General features: G+C 51.0%; 1 protein-coding gene across 1 annotated transcript; it reads right to left on the minus strand.

The window, feature by feature from the left end:
- Positions 1 to 1,431: 1,431 nt before the first annotated feature.
- SFRP2 (secreted frizzled related protein 2) lies at positions 1,432 to 7,813 on the minus strand. Its single transcript, XM_078601002.1, has 3 exons — positions 6,938 to 7,813; positions 5,777 to 5,857; positions 1,432 to 2,321 (listed from the first exon to the last, which is right to left on the minus strand). The coding sequence occupies exons 1-3, from the start codon at positions 7,446 to 7,448 to the stop codon at positions 2,017 to 2,019; spliced, it is 897 nt and encodes a 298-aa protein (XP_078457128.1). The 5' UTR covers positions 7,449 to 7,813; the 3' UTR covers positions 1,432 to 2,016.
- Between the last annotated feature and the right edge of the window lie 13,207 nt (positions 7,814 to 21,020).

Here is a 21,020-nt window from a genome sequence, read left to right on the forward strand (position 1 = left end):
CTTTACCGAAAGACCCAAAGAATATGATATTAAGCCTGCCGAGCCCCAGGTGCAGCAGTGGGCGGAGAGCGACAGCGTGGGAGCAATCACGTGGAGGCAGGGCGCACGTGTGTGTATTCACCCATAGCTTGTATAGTCTAGTAGTATGTATTGTATACGTGAACCCATCCCCACACCACACACCACGCCGTGTGAGCGGTGGTGCAGCGGTTAGCGTGCTGCGCTACGAACCCCGTCGATCCGGGTTCGATTCTCGGTCACGGCCAACACCGGCGACGATTATCTGAACCGGTCCTGGGCCCTCCCCTAGGTCGACTAAGCCTCAAATGAGTACCTGGTGCAGTGTGTAAACATCGCCGCGGGGGAGACAAAGGCGGCCGGGCGTGGTGTTGGCCACCCACCCCATCGTGTGCCGTGCCAGCCTTCATGGGTGCTCGCTAACAGCACTTGCCCCAACAGTATGTTAAGGCTATATGGGGGATCTTTGTCTGTGTGTTCACCCATTCTATGTAAAGTGTACGTGAACTATCCCAACACCACGCTGTGGTAGAGAGTAACACGTGTCGTCCAATGAATGTGTAGCGTGTGCAGTGCCAGTCGAAGGGCCTTCACGAATTCGTGATCAGCATTCCGTTCGCTTCATCTAGACGAGAGAGTGCTCATGAGTATAGACTATAGCGAGCCGTCTCGAGGACATGGTTATAAGAAGTCACAGACCTAGACAGGATTTACAGGAGGAATGGGGGGGGGGGGCAATTGGATAAATGATAGATACAAAGTATACCGGGCGATCCATTTACAGATACCCAACTTATTATTACTAATGACCGCATTCTCAACAGGCGTGTGAATATTGTGAACGCAGTGGCTTTGAATTGCGATGTTGGGTTTTATTTTAGTGGGGTATCTACGAATGGATCGCGCTGCATGCCACAGGCCAGTATAGGTTTAATGTATGTACATGGTTAAACATCGTGAGACCAAGGAGGCACTTGGAGCCAATTGTGTCACTGCCTGGTCTCTCTGTCTCTCTCAATGCTCGAGTCAACGTGAAACAACAATAACAATTATTAAGAGACTGCGTTGGCAGTGATGCACAAACAACAACAACAACAAACTCATCCCATTCATCGTGTACACTGCCGTACAACAGAAAGAGCAGTCGTGACTCGACGTTTCGGGTGATAGCCCTTGCGAACGGTATTCTCATGGCCCCACAGGAGTGTAAGGCCAGGCACTCTCCCTGACCTTTCTATTTTCAATTCTGAAGAAGGGTCATTACCCGAAACGTCAACCTACTTTACCGCTCCATTACAGGGCAGTGCAAATGATGGATGCGGGAGATATTTTGGTTGGTGATAGTAAGTGTAATGAGGATGATGTAGGAAACAGAGGTGGGGGGGTGGGGGGGTGGGTGGGGGGGTGGGGGGGGGGTTGCATTAGGTTCAGGGTTGGCGCACGTGCACCTCGTAACCCAACGCGTCACTCTCGTGGCGAAAGTGTGTGGGGTGTGGGGGGGGACGCCCCATGCTCGCCGACTATTAAAAGCAGAATCACTACGAAGGCATCACCCACCCCAAACAGGGCCGGATTAAGGCGTGGGGGCTTTAGGGGCAGCAGCAGCAGCCCAGGAGCCTCTGCCAGCTGGAGGGCCTCCAGAGGTTGAGTGAAAAAGTTGTTTTAGTTCAAACTTGATTTGAAGCTTTCGTGACTGCAGGAATTACTAATTACTACTTCTTCCTACGTGACTTTGCCGAAAGAATCAAAGCTTTTTCAGTTGTGAATGCTGAATTTTATTGGTTGTTAGACTTGTAAATTTTAATTAAAAAATTTTCTTGAACTTTATTTTCCTTTTGAAAATATTACTGGACGAGGGGTGGGGGGGAGCCTCACAGTACCTACAGCCCAAGGTGCCTACACAATCTTAATCCGGCCCTGCAACCACCCACCCACCCACCCCACCCACCCCACCCACCACCCGCCCCACCACGGCCGATCGAAACGCGTGGAGCGCGCTCAGCACTGCAGCTTGCGGATGCTGCGCGCTATCCGCCGGAACTCTCGCTCCCCCTTCTGCCAACGCTTCACGGAGGTGATGACCAGTTTGCCCGCCTGGCGGCGCCCCATCACCAGGTAGGGGGCGTTGATGTCGTTCATCTCGTCGCAGGTGCACTGCAAGCCGTCCTTGAGCCACAACACAGTCCTCTTGAGCTCGCGGTCCGAGATGCCGTTGAACTTGTACACGGTCTTGCTCTTCACCTCGGGCACGATCTTGGTGTCGCCGTTCATGTAGGAGATCTCTTTCACCTTCATCTTCAGCGCTGTTGCAGTGGGGGAGGGGTGTTTTTGTTCCGCACACACCGGACACACCGCACACACCACCACCACACACCACAAAGACAGAGAGACCCCAGTGACGTAAGGACATTATCAGCTCAGAGGGCGGGCGGCGGGGGGGGCAATTGGTCAGGCGGGGGCCCCAATATTTGATTAGTCTCGCACGATCGCACCTAGGTCATACATAATAACACGAGGTTTTGTTCTTTCACGCAGTGGTTGAAAACAAATCTCACGATGGTTAATCGGGGGGGGAGGGGGGGGGGCAACTTGCTGATTTGGTCACCAGGTCGGCCCAAGGCACCCCCTTGCCCCCACGATAGTTACGCTGCTGCATAGACCCCCCACCCCCACCCCTCGAATGTGTGAGCTTATTTTGTGCTTGGGGACCACTGTGCACGTAGCAGCAGCGTCAGCAGAGATTATTTATTGTACTTCTTGGTTCTTTCGGTAAAGTCACGTAGAATGGAAATAATAAAATAATAAAAATAAAACATAGTAAAATAATTCTCACGACGTTTCGGCCACAACGCAAGCTGCCGTCCTATTATGTTTGATTTTTATTATTTTATTATTTCCCTTCTACGTGACTTTACCGAAAGAACCAAGAAGATGAATCCCTGCAGTCACGAAAGCTTTAAATCGAAAATTATGTATTGTATTCAATGCACGCGTCAGATGGTTCAGCAGTCGTGAGCGGCTGGCAATCGGAAGTTTGCAAGTTCTAATCCTGTTTGGGAGGGGTGGGGGGGGTTGACTCAGCCAATCATCCCTCCGTGGTAGGTAAAGCTAGTACAACTTTGCGGGGAGGTCAGCAGCGGTCAGCCACCCTCGTAGTAATGTGGAATTTCTACCACTGGCTCAGAATTGTATGCAGGAGATTAACACCGCACCCGCGCTAATTTGAGCAGGACATCACTTTGAATAAGCACGTGACCATGTACCATCGACGCATATCACCCCACGTGGACGGGTGTGAACGCACAGCAGCCCTGATGTCCAAACTCTGCTGGGTGATGATATCTCGACTCAGGTGGGTTGGTGGGGAGGGTGATCATACAATGCGAGGATCGTTAAAGGCTGGAGAGCATTTACGCGGTAGCATAGAAGTAGAGTACTGTACAGTACAACAATGGACTTTGGCTGCACTGCCGACAACAACCTGCGCGCGCCTTCGTCCGTGCACGTGGCTGGCGCCCGGCCAGAATCTCACGCGGAATTCCATCACCGAACGAAGTGTGCTCGGGCACGACTCGGTGAACGCCGTCGAAGCGTTACGGCGACGCAGACGATCGTGACGTTTGGCGTGACATGAAAACGGCGTTCTGCGAAATGGGCTCGACAGATGGACGTATATTTGACGGAAATATCAAAACCGTTTCCGAGTTCACTCTTCCCAGAAAATTAAGGCCCCGCGTGTCGATTGCTTTCACTCGTAGGGTTAAGGTCAGCCCAAAGGTCACCGTCGCCTTAAGGAGCATCGCGTTAAACGCTGGTTATATTCTATAACAAATGTGCAATCCACCGTCGTTCATCATTGAAGCGAGTAATTCGCCCTTTGTGTGTTTTAGTCTAAACTGATGGAGGGTATAAACGTGTCGCCTTCAATTAACCAATCAAATTGATTTAAATACAAAAACAACAACAACAGCGTTCATTTACTCAATTAAAGCCGCCCTGCTGTGTTCAATGAACCTCGTGCTCATATACACCGATACGCACATATGGAGCAAGGCAATTATAATTTGTACGAACATGCAAATCCCCTTTTGTTGCCAATTCATTGCTGGATGAGGAGGGCCCGTCCCCCAAACCCCACACTGAACGTATGTTGAACTTCTTTCGCAGTTCTCAAGAAATGAGTAGCACGGTAGAGTGCAGGTACCCTTCGCTTTATGCGGTTGTAGTAGATGCGTTCCAAAAAACGGGCGCACAAAGGGAAACTGCACGAGGAGACAGCTGCCCCCTGAGTAGCGCATACAGTACACACACAGTACACATAGTACACACACAGAGTACACATAGTACACACACAGTACACACACAGAGCATGCACACAGAGCACACATATTACACACACACACAGTACACACACACACAGCACACACAGAGTACACAGAGTACACACATAGAGTACACACGGAGTACACACACAGTACACACACAGTGCACACACATAGTACACACAGTATAGGCACAGTACACACACAGTACACACACAGAGTACACATATCACACACAGAGTACACATAGTACACACAGTACACACACAGTACACACACAGAGTATACACACAGAGTAGACATAGTACACACACAGCACACACAGAGTACACACAGAGTACACACACAGTACACACACATTGCACACATAATGGAGTCCCACGTCTGCACCGCATAGCCGCATGCAGAGTAAATTCAAACCGCACAGAGAGAATGTTGGGTCGAAATCGGTTGGCGGCAGATACGCGAAATCGCACAAACCAAACCCGCATAGCGCGAGAACCCCGTGCAAAGGTTGATTTTACTACACACTGCTTTCTACTGGCCACAGCGCAGCTCAGCAATAGCCCGCTCATGCACGGTGCTCTCCCCTTCAAGTCATGTCCAGGCTCAAGACTGCTTCGCTCCCGGGATCGGACCAACTCCGGCTGCTTTTGTTATCGGCAACAGTGTACGTGTTGTTCATTCGCTGCGATTAAAACAGAGTTAAAGCCACGATAACTGAAGTTAAAAGAGATTGTAAGACATATATAGAGCTACGTGGCAGATACGGGTCAACCACACACCGCACCAAGCCCAGCAAAGCGCACGGTGACATCTGCGGTGTCAGCATCCATTGCTGAGCTTTAAAAACACAAAGACAAATGCCCCCCTTATAGCTTTAATATATTTTTGGGACAAGTGCTCTTTGCGAGCACCACGCCCGACCGCCTTTGTCTCCCCAGTGGCGATGTTTACACACGGGGCCAGGTACTCATTTGAGGACGAATCGACCTCGGGGAGACCCAGCACCGTTTCAGATAATCGTCACTGGTGGTGGTCGTGAGCGGGAATCGAACTATGTGGGTCGCCAGGTTCATAGCGCAGCGTCATAACCGCGACACAAAGACAAACATCCCCCGTATAGGCTTAAACAGACTGCAGGGGCAAGTGCTGTTAGCGAGCACCTATGATGGCCGGCACGGCACACGAGGGGGTAGGTGGCCAGCACCACGCCGGGCCTCCTTTGTCTCCCCAGTGGCGATGTTTACACACCACACCAGGTACTCATTTGAGGCTGAGTCGACCTCGGGGAGGCCCAGGACCGGTTCAGATAATCGTCACTGGTGGTGTTGGCCGTGAGTGGGAATCGAACCCGGGTCGCCAGGTTCGTAGCGCAGCGTAGCGCTAACCGCGACACACGCAAGCACGCACAGGAAAATAACACAATACAATACCAAAGTCGTTTTTGCAGAAATTCTCCACGATTTCGTTGTCGTCTTCGTCCTTGAACAGACAGGGCTCGCACACTTTGGGTTCTGAAAATAGAACAGAACAAAGTTGAAGCTGATCGACATTCTCAACCCTCCTGATCATTCGCGAAAGCAGTCAGAGCCCAAGGCATCAGTGCGCGAGTCAGATTTTACTTAATTTGCAACAATAATAATAATGATGATTGAGTATAGTTCTTTGTCAGTCCACTTCCCACGCTGTATTGCCCACAGGAATTGTTTTAACCATAATTCACGTTGTATTGCCCGCAGGGATTGGTTTAACCATACTTCACCACGCTGTATTGCCCGCAGGGATTGGTTTAACCATACTTCACCACACTGTATTGCCCACAGGGTTTGTTTTAACCATACTTCACCACGCTGCTTATTGCGAAGAGGGGAGGGGGTTCCAGGACCACTTCAGACAGCACTCGCAACAATTGTAAGCCGTGGGTGCATACTTTGTAGCGCAATGCGCTAACCACTGCGCCACCCCCCCCCCTCATCAGTAACTGCGCTGAACAAACTGAGGAATCCAGTCATCAGTTGAGACGTGGTTTTAGAAAAATCTCGGAATTAAATCTGTTCACCGTGACGTCTCATGGCCACGAGATGGCAGAACGGGCATGGATTCTTGGATCTATCTGTGCGGAACATTGCATGTCATCCCGTCGCTACGTGAGTTTTCTCCGGGTGCGCCGTTTCCCCCCCGCATCTTAGAACATCACGGTTGGGCTACGTACGGTGCGAAATAAGTTCAACGTATATGCACACATTCATCAATGGGATTTTGACAAACATTCCGAAAAAAAGTCTGGACAATCAGTGAGGTCCTTCTGGATAAATGTTATTATTAATAATGTCATTATGTTATTACTAATGGAATGTGCTAAACATTCTATTGCAAGACCCTCGTCGAAAAGTTTCGAGACTCCATGAAACTTTCCCGGACATTCACATTTCCTTATAATACAACAAAAAACAATCTTATACAGCAATGGATGCAGCGAGCTCACGGATATAAAGACAAATCGCATCGACGGCTGACATTGATGTCTGGCAGTCAATCACTCGAGAATGGTGACGACGACGACGATGTTCTGTGGATGCTGTGGAGGCCCTCACCTTCCTTGATCACCTGTACCATCTCGTCGCCAGTGGCCGCGGGGATGCAGAGGTCATTGTCCACGGGGAATCTCTCGCAGTCCAGCATGTCTGGCCACGGGAAGCCAAAAGCAGCCATGACGGGCGCGCACGAGTCGCGGACGGCCTCGCAGAGCGAGCGGCACGGCCAGATGGGGTCGTCCAGTTCGTCGATGCACACGGGCGCGAACACGGAGCACAGGAACTTCTTGGTGTCCGGGTGGCAGCGCTTGGCCAGGAGCGGAACCCAGGAGCTCGCCTGCTGGAGAGCCTCGCGCATGGACTCGTGGCCGAGAAGGTTGGGCAGCCTCATCTCCGGGTAGCCCACGTCGTGGCAGAGAGCCATCGCCGGCGGGATGGCCTTGCAGTTGGGGCGACGGTAGTTGAGGTCAGACTGGTAGGACATGTGCTGCGCGTAGGGGTACATGGCATCGGCGGCGCTCAGCATGCCCGCGGCCAGCGCCACCAAGGCGAGCTCCACGTAGCGCAGCATGTCTGTGCTGCGTTGCGGGTGCGAGAGATGAACCCTTATCGATGTCAACTCGGCGCGTAAGTGCTGGAATGTTAGCGCTTAACAATGCGACTCTATAGAGAGTGAGAGCGAAGAGAGAGAGATGAAAATAAGTGACGAGTTCAGATCAATTCGTAATAAAAGCGATGACTAAAATCAACGGTCTGATCAAATTGTATCACAGCTTTACCGATGTCAACGTTAATAATAATAATGATAGAGAAAATGTTATGGGCTCATTAAGAATTGGAGCAGGCTGGCGGCTGAGCGAGTGGCCGTTTGAATTTGCTCGGCTACGGACGCCTCCTCCTCTGCCTCTGCTCACAAGCTGCAACTGCGCGCTCGGTGTGAGCGCTCCGGGGCTGCGTAAGCGCTCAAAGTGAAATCGCACACCCACTCTCCCCCTACTCCATTGGTCACCGTCGGCTGCCCGCGTCATCGCAAATCACCGCACGCAAGAGCTCACGATCGTTGGTCCGCTGCCTGCCGTGGAGCATCGTGCGTGCGTGCGTGACGGCATCGCAATTATCATAATTATAAACGGGATCTCAATTTTAAGTTTAAATATATAATGAAGGACTCGTGCCCGCGAAGCAAGTCCACCGAGGGGATAGGGCGATGAAATGAGTTCGTGTCGTGTGGCTGCTTGGTGGATTTTTACAGCATCGCATGGTCGTGAGAGGTGGCGTCAGCTCGGGCGATAACTTTATCCAGCAGTGGATTGGCCACGGTTGATTGCCGTGCAAACCCAACGCGTCTGCTCTAAACCACCGCAATACCATCTGGTAATCCAACAGCATTCGTTTAACAACCACGAGTGCTGATGAGACTTAGATTGTCAAAACCGGTCAAGAGGTTTTGCGCTGGAATACTCGGCGATATTGGCTTGGGATTCCAATCGGCTGATGGACTACAATTATCGTTGTCTAGAACTGCTTATGTTTGCTTTGATCTAAAAACACTCTCATCCTTTTCACTAATCGCGAATTCACGTGGTCGGACTTTGCAAGTTGAGCACAAGTACCCGCCTTGACCACGACTCGGCGATGCGCACGGGCCGGAGTGAGTGTGTGTGTGTGTTTGCGGCAGCGAATTAAAATTTAAAGTAATAAGCCATCGTTATCAGTGCGGCATTCCCTTTGTGCGATTCACTTCAATATCCACGTCGTTCCACAAAGCGATGCTAAGACGTGGGTGCGGTGGCGCAATGATCAGCGCGTGCGACGGGATCTGCCAGAGAAGGCACGTGGATGTTCTTGGCTAACCCACGTGCGTGCGCGCACTGCCGGCATGAATAGTTAATAGGTGCTCGCTAACAAGCAGGGCATGCTCCAATAGCCCACAATACTAGGGGGGGGGGGGTGGGGAGTTGGTTTTGTACATTATTGCAATAGCCTCTAATCCGGTATTAAAGATTGGTGACACAAAGGCATTGCTATAAAGAGGCGGGGGGGGGGGGCATATTTGATACGACAGTATTAAGAATTTGCGGTGGCAGAATGGTTAACGTACTGAACTAAGAACTTGAAGTTCGATGCCGGGCCACGGCTACCATCAACGGCGAGTGTTTTTTTTCTCCGGGTTCAAAGCGCAAATTCGCTAGCCGGTGCGCGCCAGCCTCCATCCCGCGACGCATTTAAAATGCGGCCAATCAGTCGTTTCTCTGCAGGGCGCGCAAAGGCCACTTAAACAACTCACGAGACGGCGCGGACGTTATTTATCTTTGTGAGACGCAGACGAGCGGTCGCGATTTAACGGGAGTGGAGGATTGAGTGCGTCGCCTGTAAATGTGCGCCGGCGTTGCATGGGCGCTTGAAAGGCGGAGCCGACTGCGGGTACAGTCGCTCCTGGTTTAACAACATGAACTTTCCGCCTGCATGGCTTTAACAGCTCCAGCAACTCGTAAAACGCGCTCCCTGCGTTGTACGCTTCAAGTTGCAGAACGTGGGATTCCTCTTCTTCACGGTGCCTATTAGGGGAGCATTGCCTTGCAGGAGGGCATTGCCTAGTAGGAGGGCATTGCCTTGCAGGAGGGCATTTCCTAGCAGGAGGGCATTGTCTTGTAGGAGGGTGTTGCCTAGCAGGAGGGCGTTGCCTAGTAGGAGGGCATTGCCTTGCAGGAGGGCATTTCCTAGCAGGAGGGCATTGCCTTGCAGGAGGGCATTTCCTAGCAGGAGGGCATTGTCTTGTAGGAGGGTGTTGCCTAGCAGGAGGGCGTTGCCTAGTAGGAGGGCATTGCCTAGTAGGAGGGCATTGCCTAGCAGGAGGGCATTGCCTAGTAGGAGAGCATTGCCTAGTAGGAGGGCATTGCCTAGTAGGAGGGCATTGCCTAGCAGGAGGGCATTGCCTAGTAGGAGGGCATTGCCTAGTAGGAGGGCATTGCCTAGCAGGAGGGCATTGCCTAGTAGGAGGGCATTGCCTAGTAGGAGGGCATTTCCTAGCAGGAGGGCATTGCCTAGCAGGAGGGCATTGTCTTGTAGGAGGGCATTGTCTAGCAGGAGGGCATTGTCTAGCAGGAGGTGAGGGCCTCCACAGCAATTATTTAAACTGAATCCAGTTGCTGAAAACGTGTCAAGCATGGGAAACGAAACGTCGAACGTCTGGCCGAACAACACGCGGTACAATCCGAAAGTGAAATAGCACAACCGTGACAACATATGCAGCTAATTTCTTTAGAACTGCTTGTTGTGCTTAGCGTGTTGTTCTACCCCCCGCACCTCCGATTAGCGTGGTTGGCCTCGTACGGTGCGAAAGAAGTTCAACATACATACAGTATCTAAGTCACATGTAATTTCAGTACGACATTTCAGCACATGCGCCAACCCACAGCTAAATTTCACATCCCAATTAAATGGCAATTTGAGTCTAAATTACACGAGACACAGTTAATTGGTAAAATGTCCATCCACGTGATAAGCCACTTCGTTGACCTCGTGGTGGGTGGCAAGGTCGCTTCCGAAAAACAGCTGTACAGCCCAGTGGGCCTCACCTGGTACAATTAAAATAGTCAGAGTAACCCTACGTGCCGTGCTTAGCTGTTGCCCGACGGCTCATTGAGTAAGACGTTTACTCTGCATGGCCACCAGTGTTGTAGCGTGGCCGGCGCGAGCCCTGGTGCAAGGCATGAAATGGGCCCCTCGATGCCCAACGGCCCCGGGTGCAGTTGCACCGCCTGCACATTCTCACGCCACACCACCGGCGATCAACTCATTGTCGTGTCCCGCTATCTATCCGATGATTTTAGCGGCAGACTCCGCGGGAGGCGAATTACTCGGTGCACTGATCATGCTTGGCTGTACGGCTTGTAAGTGTCACGCACGAGGCCTGAAGTGAACGTGGATCTTTCGGCTGACCTGGTGGCCCTGTGAGTGGAAATCAACATCCGCTCAGTAATATTTGTGGGCGACAAATATTTTTTCGTTACATATGTTTGTTCTTGTATTTTTATAGTTACTAATGCGTACAGTACAGACTCGGTTACATTTGCGCCAAATGTTAGCTTTCTCAGCCCTTAAAGAACATCTTGAGAATGGCACACACACACACAACCCCGTAACACGTGGGAATGTGCCGTGATTTGTACCAGCATGGCACGAAAGTGACCTTGCATCTGGCGCACCGACATGTAATTGGGAAATTACGTCTGTAGAGGGTGAATTCGGTGAGTGTTGTCGCGCAAAAATAAAGTTGCATCGTAACGCGAATGAGGCCTGCGCTGGGAACCTCCTTTCGCCAGTCATGAGTGTCGATTGACAGGCGTGTGTGATATGTCGCCCCACTTGAGCAGCAGTAGGAGTACACGCAAAGACGGAGTATCCCGCGTGTAGCCCTTGCCAGACTAATGGGGCAACTGCTGTTAGCGAGCACCTATGAAGTGCCGGCAATGGGACAGAGGTGGTGTGGCACTGAACCACGCCCAACCGCCTTTGTATCCCCAGTGCTGATGTTTTACACATCGCACCAACAACTGGATTTAGTCGTTTAGCTAGAGGTCGTTTCTGGTGTTAGCCGTGGCTGGCAATAAAACGTCGGTCTCCGCGTTGGTGGCTAAGTGCGTTAACCGCTGCCCCACCGCTCATTACCGTCGTAACAACAACAGTGCAATTTACATTCCGCAGAGGGCATTGCAGAAAGAACCCCCCCCCCCCCATATTGTACTGGACTATGCTCCTCTTCCTTCACCAACCCGCACTGACCAGCGTGGTGAAGTATGGCCAAATGATCAACTAAGCCCCACGACCTGCAATCTTGCCTGTGTGTGTGTGGGGGGGGGGGGCTTTTCCTGGTGGATTGACAGAAAAAGCGGAGGGGGGGGGGGGGGTCGAGAGGGGGGGAGCGTGCAAATACGCACGGCATGTGCGTGCGTGCGTGTGTGCATACATCGGCACAATGCTGAAAGCGATGCGCGTGTTTAAACTGGGCGGATAGTGTGTGCGAGCTTTAAAACAAAAACAAAAAAAATGCGACACGCGGGCGGATTGGACGAAGTCTCGTGAATTAAGAGCGCTCTTTGCGCGGGGTCTATGGAAACACAAGTGATCTGTGAAGAATTCGTGAAACAAAAGACAACCCTCCCACCACCACCACCACCACCACTCCTCCCTTCCCTCCCCCACCAACCACGTCGCCCCCATCCAGTAAAACAAAACGACGAACGATCGGTTCGGTTTTAAATTATTTATAAGCACAAATCTGTTCTGTGTCTCCACAAAAATGAGTAACATATTCGAGTCCATCCGGCCCCCATTCCGTTGGCTTTCCAGACAAATATAATGCATTGTCAGTTGCTTAATCAAGCGAACTATGCACCGGTTTTCACCTTCTGGATCTCATCAGCAGAGTCACGCTCGTTGAACGAATGCCGCTTGATTACCAGACGCTATTGGCAAGAGCACTCCATCTAAGCTTTGGCGCTCCCAGTTCAACCGCAAAAAAAAGGCAATGTCTCGCACAACTCCACGTCGTTATGCGCGGTCAAAACAAAAACGAAAACCCGCCGATGACTCCTCCGACGGTGTGCTAGCCGGATTGGAGAGAGATGCGGACGGGGGAACGGCGCGGGGAGTCTTCGATGTGCCGCGATCTCTGAAGCCACGTGCGGCATGCACCCGGCACGGCCTTAACAAATGCGGACTCTTCCTTTGTTCTTGTGTTTCCTCTCGTAAGCCTCTCCCCCCAATCACCACCACCACCACCACCAACCACCACCAACCACCACCACCAACCACCAACCAACCACCACCACCACCAACCAACCACCAACCAACCAACCACCACCACCACCAACCAACCACCACCACCACCAACCACCAACAAACCACCACCACCACCACCACCAACCAACCACCACCACCACCACCACCAACCAACCACCACCACCAACCAACCACCACCACCAACCAACCACCACCACCACCAACCAACCACCACCACCACCAACCAACCACCACCACCAACCAACCACCACCACCACCACCAACCAACCACCACCAACCAACCAACCACCACCACCACCAACCAACCACCACCACCACCAACCAACCACCACCACCACCAACCAACCACCACCACCAACCAACCACCACCACCACCAACCAACCACCACCAACCACCACCACCAACCAACCACCACCACCACCAACCAACCACCACCACCACCACCACCAACCAACCACCACCACCAACCAACCACCACCACCACCACCACCAACCAACCACCACCACCAACCAACCAACCACCACCACCAACAACCAACCACCACCACCACCACCACCAACCAACCAATCACCACCACCAACCAACCACCACCACCAACCAACCACCACCACCACCAACCAACCACCACCACCACCACCAACCAACCACCACCACCAACCAACCACCACCACCACCAACCAACCACCAACCACCAACCAACCACCACCACCACCAACTACCACCACCAACCACCAACCAACCACCACCACCACCAACCAACCACCACCAACCACCACCACCAACCACCAACCAACCACCACCACCACCACCAACCAACCACCACCACCACCACCAACCAACCACCATGTTGCATTCACTTACAGAGACTCTCCTCAAAAGCGCTCTCAGCTGCCTTTTAGATATTGTGCCAACAATAATAATGATGTACAGCCAACGTGTGTCAACCTCTTCTGGATAGATGCCTCCTCACACCTCGTTGGTAGTAGGGGTTGTTTAACTATACTTCACCACGGTGGTTAGGACGGGCTGCTGATGATGATGCTGATGATGATACAGTACTGCCAATTATTAATCCCGGAAATCTTCAAGATGTTTTGAAGAGTGTTCTGCACTGGAATGTTTGGTCATTATCACTTATGAGTGTTTGTCTTGTGGGAGTACCTGGAGACAACCCATTCCGACAAGGGGGATAACACTGCAAGCTCCGCATAGATCTACTGATTATTATTAATGAAGATCAAAATTAGTTTTTTTAAGAGGATTGCGGTTTCATTGGGCTTTCGATTGGTCTTAAATAAAGGTAACCAATGCATTCATTGCCTACAGAAACAATTTAATCACCGTGACAATGTTTGCTTCGTGACAATTTAGTCACAATTAGGCCCCTTACAGCTCAGCAGTGGTAATACATGTTTGCGAACGCGTGTCATTTGTACTCTGCAGTCGTCCAACATCTATTCTTTTCCGCCTTCACCAACTCGCATTGACCAGCGTGGTGAAGTACGATCAGATAACCCCTCAGCACGGCATGGGGAGGCCCTCACTCAACATTGGACCGGCAAAATTCGCTTGCCGCCAATGTAAAACCTTTGCTTCCAATGAGGCGGCCGACCGATTGAGACATTTCCACTGTTCTCTCATTCCTCCTCGCCGAGTCCATGTGAACCTAGAGCTCGCCTGTCCCGTGCCCTCTCATCCCACCCCGTGTCTCCAATGCGTTCAGCTGTGAAGAGGTCATTGTGGGGGGAGGGAGGGGGGTGTTGGGATGGTGGGGGTGGGGGGGCGGCTGACCCCTGACCCTCGGCTCATTCGCATCCCGTCAGGCGCGTCTCGCTCCGAGTGTCAGTTTGTTTAGCGGACAGGCAAGGGGGCCCCCCAGTCGAACGACTCATTTAAGTCGTGTTTGCCAACGGAAGTCTGGGAAACGGTTCCATCATTTTGCTGTCTCTCCTTTCTTCCTTCTTCTCCTTCGTCTGTCGTTGCTGTTGTTTCTTCTGCCACTCAGCAGCACGAGGCCGCGCCACGTGTACGAGGCGGCAGCCAGCTGGGGTCGCGCCTCTTTCACGAAATCCTCATCCTGATGATGATCATCGTCGCCGCCGTCGCGACTTTTAAAAACGAATGAATAGTTCCATTAAATTAAAGATTCTCACAATGCAGATAGTATCACTGGTTAAGCCCCTCTTTCGTTTTTCGTCGTGGATTTCATTCTTAGTGAATTTAATCAGATATTGTCGATGATTGTGGCCGGGGGCTAGGTGGCTTAGGCGGATTATAATGCTCACAGAGGAGCACGAACAGCAACAATGTCCTTCATTCTGGAAAGCCTCATCGAGTCCTAAGACGCGTCAGGGTGTTTGGCCAATTCCATTAAAGAGTCACCGGGCGCATGAAGGAGGGAAAGACGAGAACACAAAGAAAACCCACAGATAGATTCACTGAAGCTCCACGCAGATAGATTCAAGAATCTTTCCATACGACTTCCGTGTCGTAGCCAACACGCTGCCCAGCAGGTGCTGGTATTTTTCACAAATGTGTGCGGTCTAACGAACTCTCACCTCCAAAGTCACTGGTTATTTTTCGATTTAAAGCTTTCGTGACTACAGGGATTCATCTTCTTGGTTCTTTCGGCAAAGTCACGTAGAAGGGAAGTAATAAAATAATAAAAAGAAAACATAATAAAATAATATAATAATATTATGTTTTATTTATATTATTGTATTACTTCCCTTCTACGTGACTGTACCGAAAGAACCAAGAAGATCACTGGTTATTGTTACAGACGTGCTCCTTTGCATTTGGCTCCCGGCTCATGGTGTACAGTCTTTAGAGAGTTAATGACGATGAGGATAATGGTCATTTTCTTCCGCGCGATACCGTTGCGAGCATTAAGCACGTGTTTCGAACTTCCTTCGCACCGTACGTAGCCATCCGCGGCCAACCGAAGGTGTGTTACAATACCCGTCCGGAATCGCGGCGTGTGCGATGCGCTTGCAGAGCGCGGCGTGCAGACTCCGAAAGTGGTGGTGGTGGTTTGGAAGGAATGTTGTCCAGGGGAAGGCTCTTGTCTGATGATGAGGGCTGGGGGCGAGGCGGCTCCCACGGTACCTTGAGTAAACCTGGAGAGAGAAGAGAGAAGACGATACCCCCTCCCCACCACCACCACCCCCCAATAACACCTGGGTGGTCAAGGTGCTCACACAATTCCCTCCCTGCAATGGCAAATCCAATGGGTGGCCGTAAACATTTTGAGCATCGCTCGCTCTGCGACGCTCGTGTCTGGGCCCTTCCTCACCCCGTGCTTGCTGCTCGCCGCGGTGATCGTCGACGTTTCGCTTCCATGTGCTGGGAGCCCCCATCGGGAGCTCTCGTCGGCACGATATCCGACAACTGAAATCAGTGATTTCGACAGAAATTCAGATTCTCTGGAGATGCTCCTCCCCCCCCCCCTTTGGACGTGGAGCGAGACACGAAAAAAAAAACCAAACAAACAACGTCGTACATTCAGCGGGAAACAACAGCACAACCTGAGCACATATTGGGTAGAGCCGTGCGGCACAACAGCGAAAACATTCGCGGCGGTAAATCGGCGGTATGTGTTCTATTGTCAAAGATTATTCACACCAATGACATGTCGAAATTATATATATTTTTATTATTATTAATGTCCAGGGATCGGCAACCAAAATAACAAGAAGAGACATTTTTTTCCGATTCGGTAAAAATAAAAAAACGTCAATATTTGAAAAACCGCAGCAACGCACTGTGGGTGAATACGAGAACGGTGGTGATCCTTGATAAATGACGGTGACGAAGCAGTCGCTTAGAGAGCCGCGTGCGAGGCTTCGGAGCTGCAGTTTGCCCGTCTCCCTGCCCATGTCCCACGTGGCTTCGTCACTGCAAGGCAATCAACCCCTTGCGTCTGCGCACCGATCACCGCGACGACATCTGGTCAAATAACCCCTTCGACCCGCACGCCAGAGGTCGCAACCGGGTACCCGATACCCGCACCCTACCCGATACCTGGCTACCCGTACCCAGCCGGGTACGGGTACGGGTACCCGTTTGCGACCCTGGTGCGGCCGGGTACGGGTACGGGTAGGCCGTGAGTCACTGGTGAGTAACCGTTTGTCACTCATTTCGGGTAGGATACGGGTAGGATACGGGTAGGGAACGGGTACCCGTTTGCGACCCTGGTGCGGCCGGGTACGGGTAAGGAATCAAAACCCGTTTGCGACCTCTGCCGCACGCTCGGGGGAGGATCTCATCCAGCAGTGGACTGACAAAGGGCTGTACATTTTTCTTAGGTTTTTTTTCGGTAAAGTCACGTAGGTAGAACATCACAATTAATGAAAATAAAATAAAATAAAAACAAAAAATCACGACGTTTCGGAGGCAACACAAGTCTCCGTCATCAGATGGGACCGTCACAGCCAGATTAGCTGCATCAAGTGAGTCCTCACTTGACTTTACCGAAAAAAACCTAAGAATATGATTCCTTGCAGTCACGAAAGCTTCAAATCTAGGCTGTACATTTGTTGTGTATGCACAATGACGCCCGTTCAGATAATCTGCTACTCTACATAAAAGCCAAAAGATAAAATCAGGTAGTAGTATTCTCCTTATTTTCAAAGCCCAGATCCATTGGTGCGAATTCCACATTCCAATGGTGGTGGCAAGTCTATCCACAGGACAACCACTGTTGACCTACCCACAAAGCACTTCTCAAGTTATCGACCCCGGTGGAATTAAGAGCCGAGTTGGTCCCCAACTGGGATTTGAACTCGTAACCTTTCTACCGCTTGCCGCGAACGCTGCCGATGGGCCACCCAGCTGTGTGTTTACACAGAGATGGGGCTTTTAGATATGTCCCGTGTCTTGTTTTGAATAAATATTGACCCGTCCCTGTGAGTGAATTTGTCACGGAGAGACATGTGTTAGTGTTTAGTGTTCGCTCGATGCGGTCCACAAGCTGTGTTGTGGCAATGACAATGATAGTGATTTTCGATTTAAAGCTTTCGTGACTGCAGGGATTCATTTTCTTGGTTCTTTCGGTAAAGTCACGTAGAATGGGAAAAGTAAAATAATGAAAATAAAACATAATAAAATAATTCTCACGACGTTTCGGCCACAACGCAAGCAGCCGTCCTCAGGTGAAGAACAGGTCTGTCGATAAGACAGGCGCTCTTCCTCCTCCCTCCCAGCTTAAATAGACGCTCCAAGCCCAGGACGTGTCATTCAGACTCTGTCTTATCGACAGACCTGTTTCTTCACCTGAGAACGGCTGCTTGCGTTGTGGCCGAAACGTCGTGAGAATTATTTTATTATGTTTTATTTTATTATTTTATTATTTCCATTCTACGTGACTTTACCGAAAGAACCAAGAAAATTATCGTGATGGCAATGGCCAGGGGGGGGGGGGGGTCGGCAAATCTGCGGCTCTTGAGTCGCATGCGGCTCTTTCAAGGACCTCTCCGTGGCGTTATTCACGTGCATTGCGGCTCTTGAAATGTTGAAATCGAAAAAAAAAGCCTCTTTTTCTTATTTTGATTGTCGACCCCCTGACAATGATCATTGTTGCGGAGAGATCATTATGATGACAATGAGCTTCACACTATTTAAACAGGTATGAGTCCTAAGGATTTTTTTGGAGGGTTTTGCATTGAGAATGTGGGTCAATTCCGTGAATGTTTGGCAGGTGAGAGGGAATCACAGTACCTGGATAATACCCGTGGATCAAAGGAGATAATGGCTGAAGCTCCACACAGATAGATTCAATAATCTGTTGCTGTGTTTCCATCTTCTCCTGGCCACCTCGCAGACCAAGCCTACAACACCTTGAGTGTACGCGGGCAGTTTCCCATCCAAGTACTGACCAGGCTCCATTCCGATTGGGATCCAAGATTCACGGAGGTTGGGCTCATTCAGGGAGGTTTGGTCATATATTGTGAACGGATTTGCAGCCTATCTAGGAAGACGCAATGAAAATAACAAAGATACGCTCTGCATTGTAGATACGTACCTGGGGGGCATGTCTCGGTCTGCCTAACGCGATGTTCAAGCCGCATTAATGAGATATCAAAACATGCGAAATTGTAGGTCAATCTCGCCATTATTGCACTCGCTGTAACATCATGCCCACGCCCTCTTCATTTTCATCATCCATGCGGTCTCATCGCTCATACGCTCTGACGAAGCACCGCACGTGGCCGCGACTTGACAGTCTTTTGTGCGCGCGCGCGTGCGTGTGTTTGTGTGCGCGTGTGTGTGTTTTTTGTTTAACGAGTAACAAACTTCAGACTCGCGTGGGACAACCTCGGGGGCATATGTATCTACAAGACGAGGACCATTCGTCTCCTTGAGCTGCGTCGTTAAGCGATCCCATAACCCAGTGGGTGGTGGCCGTTGTGAGTGCGAGAGCATCGCGACTCAATTAATCGGCCCCCCGCTATCGAACAACGAAGAGTTCCCTCTCCTCCTCTCTCTCTCTCCCTCTCTTTCTCCACGCCATAAACTAGCGCTCTTCAACTCGGCCGTTCCAAATGCACTGTCGGGCACTTCTATTGCCCAGCGTGTGTGTGTGTGTGTGGGGGGCGGGGGGCAGCAATAAACGAAAGGTCATTACTAAGGCCGTGCGCGCGAGACGCCTGCCACACGCAACAAAGCCCCCGGCTCCCGTGCGGGGTCGCCGTCGGCTCTCGGAGTCGGCTGTTGTCAGCTTCACGCACGCACCTGCGCTAGGAGAAGAGCAAGGCGGCTCGGGAACGCTTCCCGCACACACACACACGAAAACAACATCACGCCGGGCACACACTCACACACACAGAGGTAACATTTTTTTTAAAAAGGCTGCCCTGTCGCACACCGAAGACGCGCGAGGAATGCGTGCGGAGAAGGAGGGCACAGACAGAGTTGGGTGATTTTCATTTTATTTTGCTGCTGCTGCTGCGTTGGCCAATTGTGCAAAAGCACAACATTTAGTTCTACCTAATGACGACTGCTTGTGTTGCAATCGAAACGTCGTATTCTATTATTGAATTTATTTTCTTTCTACGTGACTTTACCGAAAGAACCAAAGAGTAATTCCTGCAGTCACGAAAGCTTCAAATCTAGTTTTGAAAAAAATATAGCCAAGGACTGTTTTTTTTTAATCTCCACAACAATCTCTGCTCTGCAAGTGGGGCCATTGCCCCGAAACGTCGCTTTATTATACAGGGTGGTCCAATATGTCTTGTGACCCGCATTGAATTCTCTAAAACTTTATAGAGATTTTAAAAAGGAAGGTTTATTTAAAACAGAAATGAATATGAAAAACAAAAATGTATAATTGAGGGTACATTAATTGGGGCTCACAAGACATCTTGACCACCGCCTGTATCTGTTATCCCCTTCAGAGCCACGGTGTTGTTCATCATTGGCTCGATTTTTTTTGCTCATTCTTCTCTTGAACTCTTCATGTCCCTCACATTGCCCGGCTCCTTCGGCGTCTGGATCCAGCGTGGGTGGGGGGGGGGGAATACAGGGTGACGCGCTCGTACGTTCGAAAACATACAACACCACGTGCCAGAATGTGGCAGTGGCGCATCTGTTGCGAAACGTTTCTTGAGTCTTCAAGGCGGGCCCCATTTGTGTGGATTGCCACGATCAACCTGCGGAACTGATTAGCGGTTACCTCATGCAATTCAACATCACGAATACTCCACCCCCACCCCTAAAAAAATGCGTATACTGTACGTATAATTAGATAATGGCATTCGGAGAACATTTTAAACAACTGGAATGGTACAATCAAGCGACCGAATTGGTTTGAATTAAGTTTTTAGAATCAAGTATTCCTTACAGACTTAATTACTGCGCGCGCTGTAGCTGTTGAGGCTCCTCGTTGCCAGGCGAACGAGTCGCTTTGTCTATGTCCGAGAGAGTGGATGCAGACACGCAAAGCCCCCCCACCAACTCCCCCACCCCCCCCCCTCTTCGTTATTAAAGTTAACACATTACTGCGGAGGGAGCTGGTAGGAACGTTGGGTTGCTCGGTCAATGGCCAGGGTCAACGGCGGCGTGGTGTATTCCGCAAATATGCCCGACTGTGAGGGCGGGCACAAGCCGGCGTGAGTAGGTTAAACGTTGAGTTTTATAAGGGCACCACGGGGTGACCAGCCCCTCCCCACCCAGCCCCACCCCTCCCACCCTCCACCCAGCCCCACCCTCCCGATCCAGCCCCTCCCCATCCAGCCCCACCCCACCCTCCCCTCCCCACCCAGCCCCTCCCTGCACGACGGACGGACACAATAATCCCCCGTGGGCTGGTGTTACCAGGAAGTTCCTACTAGTAAAAC

Source organism: Lampetra planeri, chromosome 15, assembly GCF_965212315.1.
Source record: "Lampetra planeri chromosome 15, kcLamPlan1.2.h2, whole genome shotgun sequence".
Taxonomy (NCBI): domain Eukaryota; kingdom Metazoa; phylum Chordata; class Hyperoartia; order Petromyzontiformes; family Petromyzontidae; genus Lampetra; species Lampetra planeri.

Coding starts and splice junctions, on each gene's coding strand:
- SFRP2 (XM_078601002.1), bottom strand. CDS start 7,448: ATGCTGCGCTACGTGGAGCTCGCCTTGGTGGCGCTGGCCGCGGGCATG. Junction 5,858..6,937: donor GGTACAGGTGATCAAGGAAG/GTGAGGGCCTCC, acceptor TTCTATTTTCAG/AACCCAAAGTGTGCGAGCCC. Junction 2,322..5,776: donor TTTCTGCAAAAACGACTTTG/GTATTGTATTGT, acceptor CCACTGCAACAG/CGCTGAAGATGAAGGTGAAA.